This window comes from Heptranchias perlo, chromosome 17 (assembly GCF_035084215.1).
Source record: "Heptranchias perlo isolate sHepPer1 chromosome 17, sHepPer1.hap1, whole genome shotgun sequence".
Taxonomy (NCBI): domain Eukaryota; kingdom Metazoa; phylum Chordata; class Chondrichthyes; order Hexanchiformes; family Hexanchidae; genus Heptranchias; species Heptranchias perlo.
This window is the reverse complement of record NC_090341.1, coordinates 6,630,060-6,649,544: the sequence shown is the minus strand read 5'-3', so window position 1 is coordinate 6,649,544 and position 19,485 is coordinate 6,630,060. Positions and strand designations below refer to the sequence as shown.

The 19,485-nt window shown below is 44.5% G+C and overlaps 1 protein-coding gene across 1 annotated transcript in view; it reads left to right on the top strand.

The window, feature by feature from the left end:
- LOC137334009 (uncharacterized) overlaps positions 1-19,485 on the top strand; it is a 38,007-nt gene that overhangs the window by 5,712 nt on the left and 12,810 nt on the right. Inside the window, exons 3-4 of the mRNA XM_067998410.1 lie at positions 5,346-6,338; positions 15,041-15,328. Of these exons, the coding sequence (XP_067854511.1) occupies positions 5,346-6,338; positions 15,041-15,328 (1,281 nt within the window). The remainder of the gene's footprint in view (positions 1-5,345; positions 6,339-15,040; positions 15,329-19,485) is intronic.

Sequence of the window (19,485 nt, the reverse complement as noted above, 5' to 3'; positions counted from 1 at the left end):
ACGGCCTTGATACGGACACGAGTTGAATGACAGAGGAGTGGTGATAGTAGCTGTCCTCGACGTTAAATCGGCATTTGACTCTGTCAGGCACCATGGAGTCCCAACAAAACTGAAGTTAATGGGGATCAACGGGAAAACCCTGCAGGGACTGTAGTCATAGCTGATGCAAAGGAAGATGTTTGTGATTGTCGGAGGCCAGTCATCATAGCCCCAAAGAAGAGCACGTGGAATTGGAGGTAACCTATTGGGTTGGTAATTGGTTGAGATGGTAGGAGACAGAGTTGGTACAAAGCGTCTGGTCTCTGATTGATGGGATGTGACAAGTGGTGTTCCCCAGGAATCTCTACTGGGGCCTCAGCTTTTCATATATATTAATGACTTGGATGAAGGAATAGAGAGTTGCATATCCAAGTTTGCAGATGACACTTAGTTAGGAGGTACAATAAGTTGTGTGGATGGGAGGAGGAAGTTACAAAGGGACATAGTCGGACTAAGTGAATGGGCAAAACTATGGCAGATGGAGTTCAATGTGGGGAAGGGATGAAGTCATCCACTTTGATCTGAGAAAGACAAATCAGAATATTTTCTTGATGGTGAGAGATTAGGAGCTGTGGAGGAGCAAAGGGATTTATGTGTCCATGAATACAAATCACTAAAAGCTAGTGCACAGGTATAAAAAGTAATCAAAAAGGTTAATGGAATGTTGGCTTTTACTTCAATTGGAATTCAAATTGAGGATTGGAATTCAAAAGTGAAGTGATGCTTCAGTTGAACAGAGACTTGGTCAGACCCCATCTGTAGTACTGCGTTCAGTTTTTGGCCCCGAACTTCAGGAAAGATATATTGGCCTTAGAAGGGGTACAGCGCAGATTCACCAGAATGCTACCAGTGCGTAAATGATTAAGGGATTTGATAGGGTATATTCAGTGAAACTATTTCCTCTGGTGGGGGAATCCAGAACAAGAGGGCGTAATCTTAAAATTAGAATTTGGAGTGAAATCAGAAAGCACTATTTCGCACAAAGGGTAGTGTAAATCTGGAACTCTCTTCCCCCAAAAGGGCTGTGGATGCTGGGGGTCAATTGAAATTTTCAAGACTGGTATCGATAGATTTTTGTTAGGTAAGGGTATCAAGGGATATGGAACAAAGGCAGGTAAATGGAGTTGAGATACAGATCAGCCATGATCTAACTGAATGGCGGAACAGGCTCGGGAGGCTGAATAGCCTGCTCCAGTTCCTATGTTCATATGTTTCCCAGGACATTATTGCAGGAGTTCCTCAGGGAAGCACCCTCAGCCCAACCATCTTCGCTGCTTCATCTATGACCTTCCGTCCATCATAACGTTAGTCACTGATGCTTCCAGAGTGTTCAGCTCCATTCACAACTCTTTCGACAATGAAGTAGCCCATGCCAGGCAACAGCAAGACCTGGTTAACAAAAAGTGGCAGGTAACAGTCGTGCCACATAGGTGCCAGGTAATGACCATCTAGAACAAGAGAAATCCCAACCATCTCCGCCTACCTTCAATGACAATTAACGTCTAGGGGATGGGGGGGGGCTTCACCATTGACCAGAAGCTGGACTGGATCAGCCATATAAACACTGACTACAGGAGCAGTGGAGGGTCTGGGTACTCTGTGTTGAGTGGCTTACCTCCTGACCCTTCAAATCCTCACCACCATCTACCAAGCTCAAGTCAGGAGTGTGATGGAATACTTACCACTCACCAGGATGTGTCCTGCTGCAGATGATTTGGTCATTACCACATTGCTGTTTGTGGGATCATGCTGTACGCAAATTGGCTGCGTTTCCTATATTACAACAGTGACTACACTTCAAAAGTACTGCATTAGCTTTAAAGCACTTTGGGAAGTCCTGAGGTCTTGAAAGGCCCGACATAAATGCAAGTCTTTATTTTTTGCAAAAACACTTGATACCACCCAGAAGAGAGCAGTTCACTTGATCGTTATCCCTGTCACTGGACTCAGTATCCACCCCTTCCACCACTGGCGCACTGTGGCTGCAGTATGTACAATCTACAGAATGCACTGTGGCAATTGACCAAGGTTAATTCAATAATGTTTCCCTCCTCTGACTTGGGCCTCAGCTATTTACAATCTATATTAATGACTTAGATGAAGGGACCGAGTGTAATGTATCCAAGTTTGCTGACGATACAAAGGTAGGTGGGAAAGTAAGCAGTGAGAAGGACACAGAGTCTGCAAAGGGATATAGACAGATTAAGTGAGGGCCAAGAAGGTGGCAGATGGAGTATAATATGGAGAAATGTGAGGTTATTCACTTTGGTAGGAAGAATAGAAAAGCAGAATATTTTTTAAATGGTGAGTAACTATAAAATGTTGGTGTTCAGGGAGATCTGGGTGTCCTCGTACAAGAAACACAAAAAATTAGCATACAGGTACAGCAAGCAATTAGGAAGGCAAATAGCATGTTGGCCTTTATTGCAAGGGGGTTGGAGTACAAGAGTAAGGAAGTCTTGCTACAATTGTACAGGGCTTTGGTGAGACCATACCTGGAGTACTGCGTACAGTTTTGGTCTCCTTATCTAAGGAAGGATATACTTGTCTTAGAGGCGGTGCAACGAAGGTTCACTAGATTGATTCCTGGGATGGGAGGGTTATCCTGTGAGGAGAGATTAAGTAGAACGGGCCTATATTCTCTGGAGTTTAGAAGAATGAGAGGTGATTTTATTGAAATATATAAGATTATGAGGGTGCTTGACAGAGTAGATGCAGAGAGGTTGTTTCCCCTGGCTGGACAGTCTAGAACTAGGGGGCATAGTCTCAGGATAAGGTGTCAGCTATTTAAGACTGAGATGAGGAGGAATTTCTTCACTCATAGGGTTGTGAATCTTTGGAATTCTCTTCCCCAGAGGGCTGTGGATGCTGAGTCGTTGAGTATATTCAAGGCTGAGATAGATAGATTTTTGGACTCTAGTGGAATGAAGGGATATGGGGATCGGACAGGAAAGTGGAGTTGAGGTCGAAGATCAGCCATGATATAATTGAATCCAGAGCAGGCTCGAGGGGCCGTATGGCCTACTCCTGCTCTTATTTCTTATGTTCTGAAGCCTCTACCACTGAGAAGGACAAAAGCAGCAATGTCATGGGAACTCCATCACCTCCAAGTTCCCCTCCAACTCACACATCATCCTGATTTGGACACTGTTCCTTCATTGTCCTTGGGTCAGTAACTTTACCTAACACCATTGTGAGAGCACCGTCACCACAAAAACTGCAGTGGTTCAAGATGAAGTCCCCCTCACCACCTTCTCAGGTCAACTAGGCCAATAAATGCGGCCTTGCCAGCTTCACCCACATCCCATGAACAAATAATAAAAAAAACAGAAATGTTCTGTAACTTATATTTGGCTCTTGCATAGTTTGTGTAATGGGCATGTGATGCCAGTACACTGACTCCCATGTTTACATTGGAAAAACCATCTCTTATCTTCATAACAGAATCATAGACCCATGAAAATATCAGTGTGCAATACAGCCATTAAGATAATGGAGCCAGTTTTTAGCAATAAATCACAAGGGGAGCCAACATACAGATTTCGCTCTCCCATGGCCCAAGCTATAAAAGTGCTAAGTATGAAGCTGCCTCAGAAGACCCTATGGTGGAGGATCTGGGATTAATGCTGGTGGCTAGTCACTTCAATTAATGCAAATTGGGAATTGACCGAAATTGACTTCTCTCATCAGGTGAGCTGCAGATGGAGGCGCGACTAGAACCGGTAGCTCTCCCTATTATTCAGAGAAGGCTTGAGGACCAATTTTCATCGATCATTAGGGCTCTTGCCTCGGACCCACTGCCCGACTAATTTCTACCCCATTATCTTCATGGTTTTTGTGAGTTTGTAAAAATAGTGTTTGACTTTATACAACAGCATGTCACTAGCCCAGGAACATAACCACTACATTACCGTACTGAGGGCTGGGTTACCAGGACTGCAGCTTTGACACCCCTGGCCTTGGTTCCTCAACAAGAAAAAACATCATCAGATGTAAACAATGTAATTTCAGTGGCTCTTATATTGGGCAAAACTAAAAATGTTTAAAAAATACAGCTGCATGGCCATTTTTTCCAGATCCCAATGATTGGAGAGTCAGTGACGAGTAGTCATCAATTTAAAATTATCACTAAGAGAGTGAGGAGAGAGATTGCAAGAAGTTTATTTATTTTGAGGTTTGTTGGACTATGGGATTCTTTGCCGCAGGGACTGGTTGAGACAGAGGCCATTGCATCTTTTAAAGGAAAATTGGATAAATATTTGAAGTGAAGGAAAATACAGGACCATGGGAAAGAGCAGGGCAGTGGGATTAGTTTTGGATTGCTCTAGCAAAGAGCTGGCACTGACATGAGGGGCCGAATGGCTTCCTTCTCTGTTGCAAACTAGTTATTTTCTCTGAAGGGTGTATGTATATTCAGCATTCGCCCTGCCCACATACATAACACTGCACTTTTCTAAGATAAATGTAGTTTGCCAATCATGGGCCCAATCCCCCCAGTGCATCTAGATCCGCTTGTAGTAGTCGAGCATCGTCCACATATCTTGGTATCATCTGCAGAATTGCAGATCGTTCCCCCATCACCTAGATCATTAATAAAAATAGTAAATATTAACAGCCCTAATACCAATCCATTGCAAGAGACCACTGTGGACTGGTTTCCAATCAGGTCCACATCTATCTACAGCCACTTTATGCCTATGGGCTTTCAGCTAGTTCTCAATCCAATGCAGTAGATTTCCACTAATACCTGAAGCTTCAATCTTGTAGAGAAGCCTCTTATGCTGTACCTCATCAAAAGCTTTTTAAAAGTCTAGGCAGACTCCCCTCATCCACTATCTTAGTGACTTCTTCAAAAAATACAATCAAATTAGTAAGACAGGGCCTCCTTTTTCTGAAGCCAAGTTGAGTATCCCTGATATGTCCTTCTCTGTCTAAGTGGTCAAATAGGACATCCCTAATGATTCCCTCAAGCATCTTCCCTATTGCTGATGTCAAGCTAATGGATCTATAGTCACCTGGATTTGTCTTATCTCCCTTTTTAAAGATCGGAACTACATTAGCCTCCTTCTAGTCTAAGGGAACGGTCCCCAACTCAGATGAGGCCTGAGGACCAATTTCCATCGATTCTCAGGCCTCTTGCTTCAGGCGCGCTCTGCCCGACTAATTTCGACCTCACTATCTTCTTGGTTTCGGTGAGTTTGTAAAAATAGTGTTTGACTTTATATTACTGTACCTCAGATCACAAACTAACTGTATCACATCAATTAATTTTAATAAAATGTTTCTCTTTGTTTTGAACAAACCAGCAAACAAGATCAAGAAAGTTACTCAAAAAGCAGAGTCTCTAGAGAAGAAACAAATGAAAACTCAGAACTTAGAGACTCTAGAGAGAAAAGAGCTATCTGAGAATTTAGAGGTTCCAGGAAAAAAAGAAAAAGTAATGCAAGGATTAGAAAATTTGGGCATAAAAATGAAGAGAATACAGGATTTAGAAACTCTAGGGAAGAAAATACAGGATTTTGAGACTCCAGGGAAGAAAATACAGGATTTCGCGATTCTAAGGAAGACGGGGAAGAAAATCCAGGATTTTGAAACTCCAGGGAGGAAAATCCAGGATTTCACGATTCCAAGGAAGAAGAGGAAGAAAATCCAGGATTTTGAGACTCCAGGGAAGAAAATCCAGGATTTTGAGACACCAGGGAAGAAAATCCAGGATTTCACGATTCCAGGGAAGAAGAGGAAGAAATTCCAGGATTTTGAGACTCCAGGGAAGAAAATCCAGGCTTTCACGATTCCAGGGAAGAAGAGGAAGAAAATCCAGGATTTTGAGATTCCAGGGAAGAAAATCCAGGATTTTGAGATTCCAGGGAAGAAAATCCAGGATTTTGAGACTCCAGGGAAGAAAATCCAGGATTTCACGATTCCAGGGAAGAAGAGGAAGAAAATCCAGGATTTTGAGACTCCAGGGAAGAAAATCCAGGATTTTGAGACTCCAGGGAAGAAAATACAGGCTTTCGCGATTCCAGGGAAGAAGAGGAAGAAAATCCAGGATTTTGAGATTCCAGGGAAGAAAATCCAGGATTTTGAGATTCCAGGGAAGAAAATCCAGGATTTTGAGACTCCAGGGAAGAAAATCCAGGCTTTCGCGATTCCATGGAGGAAAAGGAAGAAAGTCCAGGATTTTGAAACTCCAGGGACGAAAATTCAGAAAACACAATTCCCAGCGATGAAGGAGAAAGAGGTAACACAGCTGAAATCCAAGGCGGCAAGTCTGCAAACAAAAAGGAGTAAACGAAAAGGTAAGTCTGATCTTACTTTTTAAAGACTATTTTCACGAAACTCTGAGTTGGCAGGTGAATAAAAAAAAATCTAGGAGCGTAAATATCTTTCTTGAAATTAATAAAAAGGTATCTGCAATCGGGAATAAAAGATTGCAGGAGTAGATTCTCTTCCTTACCCCCATCCTCAATGCTCCAGCTGTTTTCTCTGCCTACTCTGAAAGTACTGGGACCATTTGACCTCCAGCATCTCATCCAAGTGGCCGATATTCATGGGTAAGGTTCGACTGAATGTTGCGAAGCCACACATTAAAACATCTTTACCTCCCCAAACTGCATCCTACGTGCACGTGCTTTCCCGTAGGAGTAGGAATCCTGACTGAGTGCTTGTTTGTTCAGGGATGCTGGGTTGAGATCAGCCAACACAGCTCAGACAAGGGACTTATATTGGACCAGCTCAGCCTAGTCCTTGCATCATTTGGTCCTTTTACCCATGGCGGGGTTAAAGAGTTACTTTTTATCTCTTCTGAATGGAGCTACCAATCAGGATAAGCAAGGGGGTCCCACTGAAACTGCAAGCAACCGTGAATACTGAACTGAATTTGGATTAGTGCTAGTTTTGACCACAGGTGTGCTGTGGATTCGTGCCCTCTGGGAACTGGTTGAGATTATGTAGACCAGGAGTGTCCAAGCATTTTGTCCATGTGAACTGATTTTGTCCATGTGAACAAAGAAGGTTCACTCGGTTAATCCCGGGGATGAGGTGGCGGACATATGAGGAGAGGTTGAGTAGATTGGGACTCTACTCATTGGAGTTCAGAAGAATAAGAGGCGATCTTATTGAAACATATAAGATTGTGAAGGGGCTTGATCGGGTGGATGCGGTAAGGATGTTCCCAAGGATGGGTGAAACTAGAACTAGGGGGCATAATCTTAGAATAAGGGGCTGCTCTTTCAAAACTGAGATGAGGAGAAACTTCTTCACTCAGAGGGTAGTAGGTCTGTGGAATTTGCTGCCGCAGGAAGCTGTGGAAGCTACATCATTAAATAAATTTAAAACAGAAATAGACAGTTTCCTAGAAGTAAAGGGAATTAGGGGTTACGGGGAGCGGGCAGGAAATTGGACATGAATTTAGATTTGAGGTTAGGATCAGATCAGCCATGATCTTATTGAATGGCGGACCAGGCTCGAGGGGCCGATTGGCCTACTCCTGCTCCTATTTCTTATGTTCATATGATTAGGTGTACATCGTGGAGCTTTGGGGACTACATAGAAAATTTGAACCTCACGTTGCTGAAAGTGACAGATCTCGGCCACCTGGTTTAGGGCTCGTCCACTGATGAGCAACAGCCCCTTCCAAACCTTCAGACACACAAAATTCTAACAGGGCAAACAAGTGAATAAAGAATATAAGCACAAATAGGACTGATGTTGACCAGGATGATTTTAAAAAAAATATTCATCCTTAGGATATGGGCATGGCCGGCAAGGCCAACATATAATTACCCATCCTTAGTTGCCCTGAGTAGGCGGAGGGGGGGTGGGCCTTAATGGCTTGCTAGGCCACTGCAAAGGACCATTAAGAATCAACCACGTTGGTGTGGGATTGGAGTCACATGTAGGCCAGAGTGTTTTAAGGACAGCAGATTTCCTTCCCTAAATGGCATTCGTTGGGTTTTTAAAGACAATCCGACAGCTTCGTGGTCACTTTTACTGATACTAGCTTGTTATTTCCAGATTTTTCTTAACTGGGCTATAAATTGGGCCGCGTAGCACCCGTTTTTGTAGGCGCCACGCAGCCTCCGAAGGACCCAAAATGGCGCCTGGAATGCGCGTGACGTGCGCCGGACGCCACCTTGGTAAAGGTGTTTGCACAGATAACGAATGTTGGCTGCATGTAAATTAGGGAGAATATGCGTTAGGTCAGTGTGCAACGCTGATTTAAGGGGACAGATATGATTTTGGAACTCAACACTCCAGCCAACCAGTCTTAACCTCGCACAGCTGAACAGGTCGTAAACAGCATGGAGGACCGGCCACCAGTGCTATTTAAAGGGATCATGCAGGGGTTACCACACGGACTGCAGCGGTTCAAGAAGGCGGCTCACCACCACCTTCTCAAGGGCAGTTAGGGATGGGCAATAAATGCTGGCCTCGCCAGCGACGCCCACATCCCATGAACGAATAAAAAAAAAGTTACGGTTAGTTGCTAGGTTATTGCTTCTGATTGCTGATGCATTTGTACCTGTTTTTGGAGGTCTCATATACTTGAATACTAGGACTATGGTACATAGCCTAAAAATTAGAGCCAGGACTTTCAGGAGTGAAGTTAGGAAATGCTTTTACACGCAAAGGGTGGGAGAAATTTGGTACGCTCTGCTGGAAATGGCAGTTGATGCTAGCTTAATTTTTAAATTTTAAATCTGAGATTGATAGATTTTTAAGGTATTAAGGGATATGGGGCTAAGGCGGGTATATAGAATTATAGAATGGTTACAGCACGGAAGGAGGCCATTCGGCCCATCGAGCCCGTGCTGGCTCTCTGGAAGAGCTAGTCCCACTCTCCCGCCCTTTCCCCGTAGCCCTGCAATCTTTTTCCCTTCAACTACTTGTCCAATTCCCTTTTGAAGGCCATGATTGAATCTGCCTCCACCACCCCCTCAGGCAGTGCATTCCAGATCATAACCATTCGCTGTGTAAAAAAGTTTTTCTTCATGTCGCCCTTGGTTCTTTTGCCAATCACCTTAAATCTATCTCCTCTCGTTCTTGACCCTTCCGCCAATGGGAACAGTTTCTCTCTATCTACTCTGTCTAGACCTTTCATGATTTTGAATACCTCTATCAAATCTCCTCTCAACCTTCTCTACTCCAAGAGGATCAACCTCAGCTTCTCCAGTCTATCCATGTAAATGAGATAATATGGAATTCGGTCACAGATCAACCATGGTCTCATTGAATGGCGGAACAGGCTCGGGGGCTAAATGGCCTACTGCTGTTCCTATCTGCCTATGTTCCTATAATAAAGTTTCAACACTCTACAGGGAGTGGGCTGGCTAGCTGACAGGAAACAACAAGGGTACTGGCAGAGTGGCAGGGGTGGGACAGGAATGCTGTCATCCTGAGTGAGGACAGCAGATTCACATTCCATGGAGCCACTGCCGCTTGCTGCCTCCTGTTATGCACCACCTTCTCCTGCAAGAAAACAGGACGTGCGTCGGTGAGTGTCCTGCAAGATGTTTGGGTGATGTGCCTGTCATGGTTGAATAGCTGCCAGTGTGTTCCCCCAACACCTACATCCAGATTATTAATGAAAATAGTAAATAGTAACAGTCCTCACATCAATCCGTGCGAGGGTCTCCAATCAGATCCGCCAAGTTCCGCACCCATGAGGACGGCCTCAACCGGGATCTTGGGTTCATGTCACGCTACACTTAACCCCACCAGCGAATAAAAGTTATCTGTTTTTAATACAACGGGTCATTTTTTGTCTTTCTTTTCCTTTCGGATGTTTCTCCCTCTCTCTCTCTCTGTTTTGTGTTCTGGCCGTTTGTATATTCGGTAGTCCTGTAGGTAACACCTCTCTATCTGAACACTTTGATTGCCTTGACAACGGGCAGTTGGAAAGATTATCTGTAATCACCAGGTATTGTTCTCTGAATATAAATACGAAACGTTCAAGGATTTCCACATTCACCTGATGAAGGAGAAAGCCTCCGAAAGCTTGTGATTTTCAAATAAAATTGTTGGACTATAACCTGGTGTTGTAAGATTCTGTACATTTGTCAACCCCAGTCCATCACCGGCATCTCCACACCATCCAATCAGATCCACATCCATCTATAGCCATTTTACGCCTACGTGCTTCCAGCTAGTTCTCAATCCAACGCAGTATTATGCATGTTTAATTTTTAAAAACTGTTTACGTTTAATTTGTCTTTGTACATGACCAGTCAGCCACCGTGGCTTTTTCTCACCGACACACGTCCTGTTTTCTTGCAGGAGAAGGTGGTGCATAACAGGAGGCAGCAAGTGGCAGTGGCTCCATGGAACGTGAACCCGCTATCCTCTCTCAGGATGACAGCATTCCTGTCCCTCCCCTGCCACTCTGCCAGTACCCTTGTTGTTTCCTGTCAGCTAGCCAGCCCACTCCCTGTAGAGTGTTGAAACTTTACTATAGGAACATAGGCAGATAGGAGCAGGAGTAGACCATTTAGCCCCAGAGCCTGTTCCGCCATTCAATGAGACCATGGTTGATCGAATTCCATATTATCTCTTTTGATTTTGGGCACATATTTGTCTTTCACATGTTTTATTTTGTTCTTAAAAACTTTCCATTTTAGTAAAGTTTGCCCTTCTGTAAACTGGAATTAATTATAGACTTTCAGTACCTTTGGTTCTACCAGCCAATCAAAACCTTAGAATACTGTGGTCACTGTAACCAAGGTGTTCTCCCACACAGAGACCTGATATCAGGTTAGGCTCATCACTAAACACTAGACCCAGTATATGATCACCTCTGGTTTCCTCTTTGACACCCACAGGTCCAGGTTGGACGCGGTCCATGGGGATGGTCATCTGGCTGCCTGCCTCTCTTCCCCGGCCTTGTCCATGCCTGGGTGGCCCTGGAGAAGGAACACGTTGTGTCCAGCAGTACGCTTGCGGCCTTCTGCGACTGGTGGGCACCGCAGGGACTGGAGGGCATGGTGGATAGTGCAAATAATATTATTAATTAAGTTCATAAGTTTCCCTTATTTTTGCTTAGGTTCTTTATTAGTTGCACTCCTCTAAAAAGGGGGCACTTTTGTTTTTCGTTTGATGACACTGGGACAACCAGTCTCCTTATAGTTTAATTAACAAAAGGCATATGATTGGAGCTCTAACACTTTGCTTCTAATATTTCTTGCATTTGCATAGAAACAATTTAAAGCAGTCTGCCATCATATTCAAGTAAGAAACAACCTCAAATACACTCGGGCCAACTTACAGATCACATTATTATTGATTCTATTATTAGGACTGGAAGCATCAAAATGCAGGAGTCTTCTAATGGTGTCTTTGCCTGCAACAGTATCACAATTAGCACCAAAAAGGTTGGATCTTCTCATTACTGGGCTCTCATCTTGTCTCCTGTTCCTTTATCCTGCACTTGCTCTGGAACATAATTAACATCAGTGGATAAGCATCTAAAAAAAAAGCATTTGCTTATATCTATTTTGGAAGCACGATGAAATACAAGTACTTCTTTCTTAATTATACGAACATAAGAGTAAATTCGACAACTTTTCTGGCCTATTAAGATAATGACTTTGAAGAGAAATATGTGCATGTTTTAAGTGCATTAAAACGGGTGTGTGCTCCTCGGTATGTTTAAAGCCAGCACAAGCATAAGTGGTTCAGGCTGCAATCACCAATGCACAAACTCAAAAAAAAATTAGCCTGATCTTGAATTCCAAACACGTCCAAACTTTGGGAGTGGTGAAAGTTGGCTCGAAGCAAGCCAAGTCAAACTGTTCCAGGTGACCTATCCCACTTTAAAGTTCCTTCGTCTAGTATTTGCCAAGGAAATTGAACTCAGATTTGACTTGTTTCTTTTTGTTTGGCAACTCTAAAGAAGACTTCCTTAGAACTTCCTCCTTGAATTTTCACACACATAGAACCGTAGGAAAAAAACACACACACACAAAAAAATTAGGACCAGCAACGTTGACTGATTGTCCTCCTCCTTGCCTAAGGATACAGAGGACGATTGTAATGCCTCAGTTGTAGTGAGTTTGACAACTTGGGTCCCTGTGGTCTTTACGGTTTAGTGCTACAGTGGGTGGAGCATTTGCCCTCTGTACGTGTTAGCTTTTCTAACTGGAGTTGCGAAGAGATCCTAAGAGATCCCCAAGTTCATCAGATTTCTGTCTCTATCATCCGAATTCTGATTTTTTCTGTATTGAATTCACAAGTTAATTATTTCTAGGAGCATAGGAACAGGAGTAGGCCATTCAGCCCCTCAAGCCAATTCTGCCATTCAATGAGATCATATCCTGATCTGTATCCTAAATCCATATACCCGCCTTAGAACATAAGGACTAAGAAATAGGAGCAGGAGTAGGCCATACGGCCCCTCGAGCCTGCTCCGTCATTCAATCAGATCATGGCTGATCTTCAACCTCAACTCCAATTTCCTGCCCGATCCCCATAGCCCTTGATTCCCCTAGAGTCCAAAAATCTATCTATCTCAGCCTTGAATATACACAATGACTCAGCATCCACAGCCCTCTGGGGTAGAGAATTCCAAAGATTCACAACCCTATGAGTGAAGAAATTCCTCCTCATCTCAGTCTTAAATGGCCGACCCCTTAACCTGCGACTATGCCCTCTAGTTCTAGACTCTCCAGCCAGGGGAAACAACTTCTCAGCATCTACCCTGTCAAGCCCCCTCAGAATCTTATATGTTTCAATGAGATCACCTCTCATTCTTCTAAACTCCAGAGAGGATAGGCCCATTCTACTCAACTTCTCCTCATAGGATAACCCTCTCATCCCAGGAATTAATCTAGTGAACCTTCGTTGCACCGCCTCCAAGGCAAGTATATCCTTCCTTAAATAAGGAGACCAAAACTTTATGCAGTACTCCAGGTGAGGTCTCACCAAAGCCCTGTACAATTGTAGTAAGACTTCCTTACTCCAACCCCCTTGCAATAAAGGCCTACATGCCATTTGCTTTCCTAATTGCCTGCTGTACCTGCATGCTAACTTTTTGTGTTTCTTGTACCAGGACAACCAAGTCTCTCCGGACACCAACATTTAGTAGTTTCTCACCATTTAAAAAAATTCTATTTTTCTATTCTTCCTACCAAAGTGAATAACCTCACATTTCCCCACATGAGCTGTTTCCTCACAAGAGCTCCTACCCTATAAGCGCCTGGCAATTAATCAACTGCTCTACACAAGCATACGTAGTATCCCTTTGCAGACTCTTTGTGTCCTCCTCAAAGCTTACTTTCCCACCTAGCTTTGTATCGTCAGCAAACTTGAATACATTACACTAAGTCCCTTCATCCAAGTCATTAATATAGATTGTAAATAGCTGAGGCCCAAGCACCGATCCTTGCGGCACCCCACTAGTTATAGTCTGCCAACCCGAAAATGACCTGCTTATCCCTACTCTCTGTTTTCTGTCCGTTAACCAATCCTCTATCCATGCTAATATACTACCCCCAACCCCATGAGCCCTTATCTTGTGTAACAACCTTTTATGTGGCATCTTATCGAATGCCTTTTGAAACTCCAAATATACTACATCCACTGGTTCCCCTTTATCTACCCTGTTAGTTTCATCCTCAAAAAACTCTAATAAATTTGTCAAACACGATTTCCCTGTCATACAACCATGTTGACTCTGCCTAATCATATTATGATTTTCTAAGTGCCCTGTTACCACTTCCTTAATAATGGATTCCAGCATTTTCCCGATGACTGTTGTCAGGCTAACTGGGCCTGTAGTTCTTTTTTTCCCTCTCCCTTCTTTCTTGAATAGCGGGGTTATGTTTGCTACCTTCCAATCTGCTGGGACCATTCTAGAATCTAGGGAATTTTGGAAGATCATAGCCAATGCATCCACTATATCTGCAGCCACCTCTTTTAGAACCCTCGGATGTGGGCCATTAGGTCCAGGGGATTTATTGGCTTTTAGTCCCATTAGTTTTTCAAGTAATTTTTCTCTACTGATAATAATTACTTTAAGTTCCTCACTCTCATTAGCCCCTTGGTTCCCCATTATGTCTGGTATGCTTTTTGTGTCTTGTACTGTGAAGACAGATACAAAATATTTGTTTAACGCATCTGCCATTTCCTTATTCCCCATTATAATTTCTCCTGTCTCAGCCTCTAGGGGACCCATGTTTACTTTTGCTACTCTCCTCCTTTTTACATACTTGTAGAAGTTCTTACAATCCGTTTTTATATTTCTTGCTAGTTTACTGTCATATTCTATTTTCTCCCTTTTTATCAATTTTTTGGTCGTCCTTGCCTTGGCTCCATATCCCTTAATACCCTCGGCTAGCGAAAATCTATCGATCTCAGGTTTAAAATTATTAATTGAGCCAGCATCTACTGCTTTTTATGGGAGTGAGTTCTACACTTCCACCACCCTTTGCGTGAAGAAGTGTTTCAGACTTCTCTCCTGAATGGCCTGGCTCTGATTTTAAGGTTATGTCCCCTTGTCCTAGACTCCCCACCAGCAGAAAACTACAAACCCCAAGCCTTTCACAACAAAGGCAAGCAAATAATAAAAGAGAGTACCCTACAGGAGTCTGGCAATTAATCAACTGCTCTACACAAGCATACGTAGTATAATATGGTATTGATTTTAATCAAGAGTCTATAAACCTGTCTGTATCCATTGCAGTGATAGCATCAGTATCAATACCAGGAAGCCAATGCTTTGTCATTCAACCAACACTTCTATCAAAGAGTCACTCCTCATAGGCAGTTATATGTGTAAACATACTGGATGTAATGTTGTTCTGTGTGACAGCGAGTTACCTGTATTTCAGATAGTTAGCAAGATGTCCTTTATCGAATTGTTAACCATTTCAAAAACTCTTTTTTGAGTCTGTAACGGTACCTGTGTTGACATCTGCAGGTACATACAAAGACCATTTTAGTTGCTACCATCTTGTTTGTGTTACTTGCTCAAGCGTTTGATGAATTGATGTTGGTTCTGTTTCAGATTTGGACAGGATAGTGACGATCCAACAGCTCAAAAGATTAGCAAGAAATCTAGGCCCTAAGTGGAAGAATCTAGCAACAGAAGGCATGGGAATGAGTGAGAATGTTGTCGAACAATTGGAATTGGATTTAACTGATCTCAAAGACAGAGCATTGGAAATATTGATGGTTTGGAAAAAACAAGAAAAATATAATCCTACAAGGAAGAATCTCATTGGTCTTCTAAAGAAGGCAAATGTCAGTACTGATTTGTGGGAGTTTCTTAATCCTGAAATTGATGCATTTAAAGGTAAGTATCATATATAGCACAATAAATAACCAGACATGTATTAGGCTTGATTCTGTTAGAATAGCCTTCAATCAGATTGCTTTATTACCTAGATGTAACAGAGTGAGAGAGGGTCGATATGTAAGGCTTAGGATGTTGAGAGCTCTGTATCCGAGATAGGGATACCATTTTGAGAAGTTATGTAAAAGGCGGCATGGCTTTAAGAAATTGTTGACTTTAATTGCCTTTAACGATTCCCAGTCTGTAAGACTAAAAGGCTGGCAAGTGGTTCGTTTGGAGGGGGGGGATGAATCGGAGGAGAGGAGGAAGAGGGGGAAGCTCGGAGGAGAGGAGAGGAGGAAACATAGAAACATAGAAAGTAGGAGCAGGAGTAGGCCATTCGGCCCTTCGAGCCAGCTCCGCCATTCAATATGATCATGGCTGATCCTCTATCTCAATACCATATTCCCGCTCTCTCCCCATACCCCTTGATGCCTTTTGTGTCTAGAAATCTATCTAGCTCCTTCTTAAATATATTCAGTGACTTGGCCTCCACAGCCTTCTGGGGTAGAGAATTCCACAGGTTCACCACCCTCTAAGTGAAGAAATTTCTCCTCATCTCTGTCCTAAATGTCCTACTCCGCATCCTGAGACTGTGACCCCTCGTTCTGGACCCCCCACCCAGGGGAAACATCCTCCCTGCATACAGTCTGTCTAGCCCTGTCACAATTTTATATGTTTCAATGAGATCCCCTCTCATTCTTCTAAACTCTAGTGAATACAGGCCGAGTCGACCCACTCTCTCCTCATACGACAGTCCTGCCATCCCAGGAATCAGTCTGGTGAACCTTCGCTGCACTCCCTCTATGGTAAGTATATCCTTTCTTAGATAAGGAGACCAAAACTGCACACAATATTCCAGGTGTGGTCTCATCAAGGCCCTGTATAGCTGCAGTAAGACATTCTTGCTCCTCTACTCAAATCCTCTTGCAATGAAGGCCAACATACCATTTGCCTTCCTAACTGCTTGCTGCACCTGCATGTTTGCTTTCAGTGACTGGTGTACAAGGACACCCAGGTCCCTTTGTACATCAACATTTCCCAATCTATCACAACTCACGATCCCACCTAGTTTTGTGTCATCTGCAAACTTGGAAATATTACATTTGGTTCCCTCATCCAAATCATTGATATATATTGTGAATAGCTGGGGCCCAAGCACTGATCCCTGTGGTACCCCACTAATCACTGCCTGCCACCCCGAAAAAGACCCATTTATTCCTACTCTCTGTTTCCTGTCTGTTAACCAATTCTCAATCCATGCCAGTATATTCCCCCCAATCCCATGTGCTTCAATTTTGCACACTAACCTCTTATGTGGGACTTAATCAAAGGCCTTCTGAAAATCCAAATAAACCACATCCACTGGTTCTCCCTTATCTATTCTACCAGTTAAATCCATAAAAAACTCCAGTAGGTTTGTCAAACATGATTTCCCTTTCATAAATCTATGTTGACTTTGTCTAATCCCGTTGATATTTTCTAAGTATCCTGGGAAAGCTCGGGGCAGAAGGGGGGGAAAGCTCGGGGCGAGGAGCTTGGGGAGGAGGGGGGAGCTCGGAGATGGAGGGGGAAGCTTGGAGAGGAGGGGGGTAAAATCGGGGGGGGGGGGGACCGAGCTCGGAGAGGGGGGGAAGCTCGGAGATGGGTGGAAATCGGAGAGGGATGAGCAGTAGGCTGGAAAGTAATGCCTATCACTGCCTTGTTCATTGCTGTAAGTAAAGATACAATGGGCTAAATCTTAGGGGGATATTGCGGGTGCATTGGGGGCGGGGGTCTCCGAAAATTGGGGAAATCCCATTTGGGTTTGGAAGCCGGCTCCAACCCGCTGAATTTCGAGTCTGCGTGCGGGCGACTCGAAACCGGAAGTACCACCGGCAATTAAAGCTGGCGGGATGACAGTTAAAGAGCCAAATGTACCTCAGGTACTTACGGCACTTTACTTGTGACAGATTAAATGATTATAACGATTTTTAACTTACCTGGGCGGCTTGTCCAACACTTCTGATTCACGCCTGGTTAAGGGCCGGATCAGGGAAAAAGAAACAGAATAAAATACATCAAAAACCATAGAAGGAAGTTAAAACACAAAATCAATCTACGTTTCCACCCTGCTCTGATGTCCGATGTCTCGCTCTCCGATGTCCCCCTCTTCACCACCCCCCATGTTCTCCCGATGTTCCACTCTCCACCCCCCTGATCTTCCCATCTCCACCCCCCTGATCTTCCCCCTCTCCCCACGATGTTCGCCCTCCCCCCTCCGATCTTCCCCTCTTCCCCCCCTGATCTTCCCCTCTCCCCCTCGATCTTCCCCCTCCCTCCGATCTTCCCCTCTCCCCCCCCCGATCTTCCCCTCTCCCCCTCGATCTTCCCCCTCCCTCCGATCTTCCCCTCTCCCCCCCCTGATCTTCCCCTCTCCCCCTCGATCTTCCCCCTCCCTCCGATCTTCCCCTCTCCCCCCCCCCGATCTTCCCCCTCCCCCCGATCTTCCCCTCTCCCACCCTGATCTTCCCCTCTCCCCTCCCTGATCTTCCCCTCCCCCCCCCCCAATCTTCCATCCCAGAGCCAGATGACATCTCGCTCTCTCTCTTTCTCGCTCCCCCCACCTCGCGTTGCAGCTCCTGTCAATCAGGCTGGCTGCCGGGCGCGAGACCCAGAGAGTACGTTAATCATCAGCAATCACCGTGCGATCGCATCGGACACGGTAAGTTTTATTTAGGCGGGTTTGCCACGCGCACCTTCAGGCCCCCCCCCTCCCCCGCTGCTGATCCGCCACCATTTCAAAACCGACCCCAATGTGAGTGAATAAACCACAATTGTTTGGAGATGTAGTCTACTTTCTAATTGAACGCTGGGTCCTGGGCCGGCATTGGCTGGTGCAGTGGAGATCCTGGCACTCTTGAGAAAGCCAAGACCCGCCAACATGGAGGAAATGCTGAGAGCATTCATGCTGTCCACATTGGAACAACGGGAGTGGATTAACAAGATTCAGTGTCTCCAACCTGAAATGAATCAGATCATCTGGGCGAAAGTGGAAGATGAGGCAGTGAAGCAAGAACCCGAGAAGGTTGAAGGGTTGCAGTTGGTGAACGGCAAGATAGCTGCAGGGCCCGAGTTGGACAGTCACAAAATCGACGAGGAAAACGTCTTTTTGGCTCCCGAGAGGACCAAGCAGAAAATGAAGAAACCAGAATCTGAGACCTCGTGGCCAAGTAAAGAGGAGGAAAATGGCATCGACGGGTCAAACAAGAAGGATTCGGATTGGCCAACGGGCATTAATGGGGAAAGTCACGCAAGCAAAAAAAGTTGAGGTGAACGAGAATTGCGCGGCAAAGGAGAAAGTTGCAGATAAATCTATCTCAAAGGAAAGTAATGTTGTTATCCCAGGACAAGCAGATGCACCCGGTCAAGAGTCTGAACCTGCACTTGAACCTGGGACAGATTCACCCATTGCACAACCTGAAGAACTGAAGTTGACTAATGGTCTGGAGCTTTCAGCAGAGCAGAATTCAGAAGCTCAGCAGGAATCTGATATCAGCCCAATTTCTGAATCTGAAGCAACAAAAGTTGAAGAATGTGCTGTGGTCTCAGTAACTTCTGAGCAGGATGAAGAATGTGCTGTGGTCTCAGTAACTTCTGAGGATGATGAAGAATGTGCTGTGGTCTCAGTACCTTCTGAGGAGGATGAAGAATGTGCTGTGGTCTCAGTACCTTCTGAGCAGGATGAAGAACTTGCTGTGGTCTCAGTACCTTCTGAGGAGGATGAAGAATGTGCTGTGGTCTCAGTACCTTCTGAGCAGGATGAAGAACTTGCTGTGGTCTCAGTACCTTCTGAGCAGGATGAAGAATGTGCTGTGGTCTCAGTCCCTTCTGAGGATGATGAAGAATGTGCTGTGGTCTCAGTAACTTCTGAGGATGATGAAGAATGTGCTGTGGTCTCAGTCCCTTCTGAGGAAGATGAAGAATGTGCTGTAGTCTCAGTAACTTCTGAGGATGATGAAGAATGTGCTGTGGTCTCAGTCCCTTCTGAGGAAGATGAAGAATGTGCTGTAGTCTCAGTAACTTCTGAGGATGATGAAGAATGTGCTGTGGTCTCAGTAACTTCTGAGGATGATGAA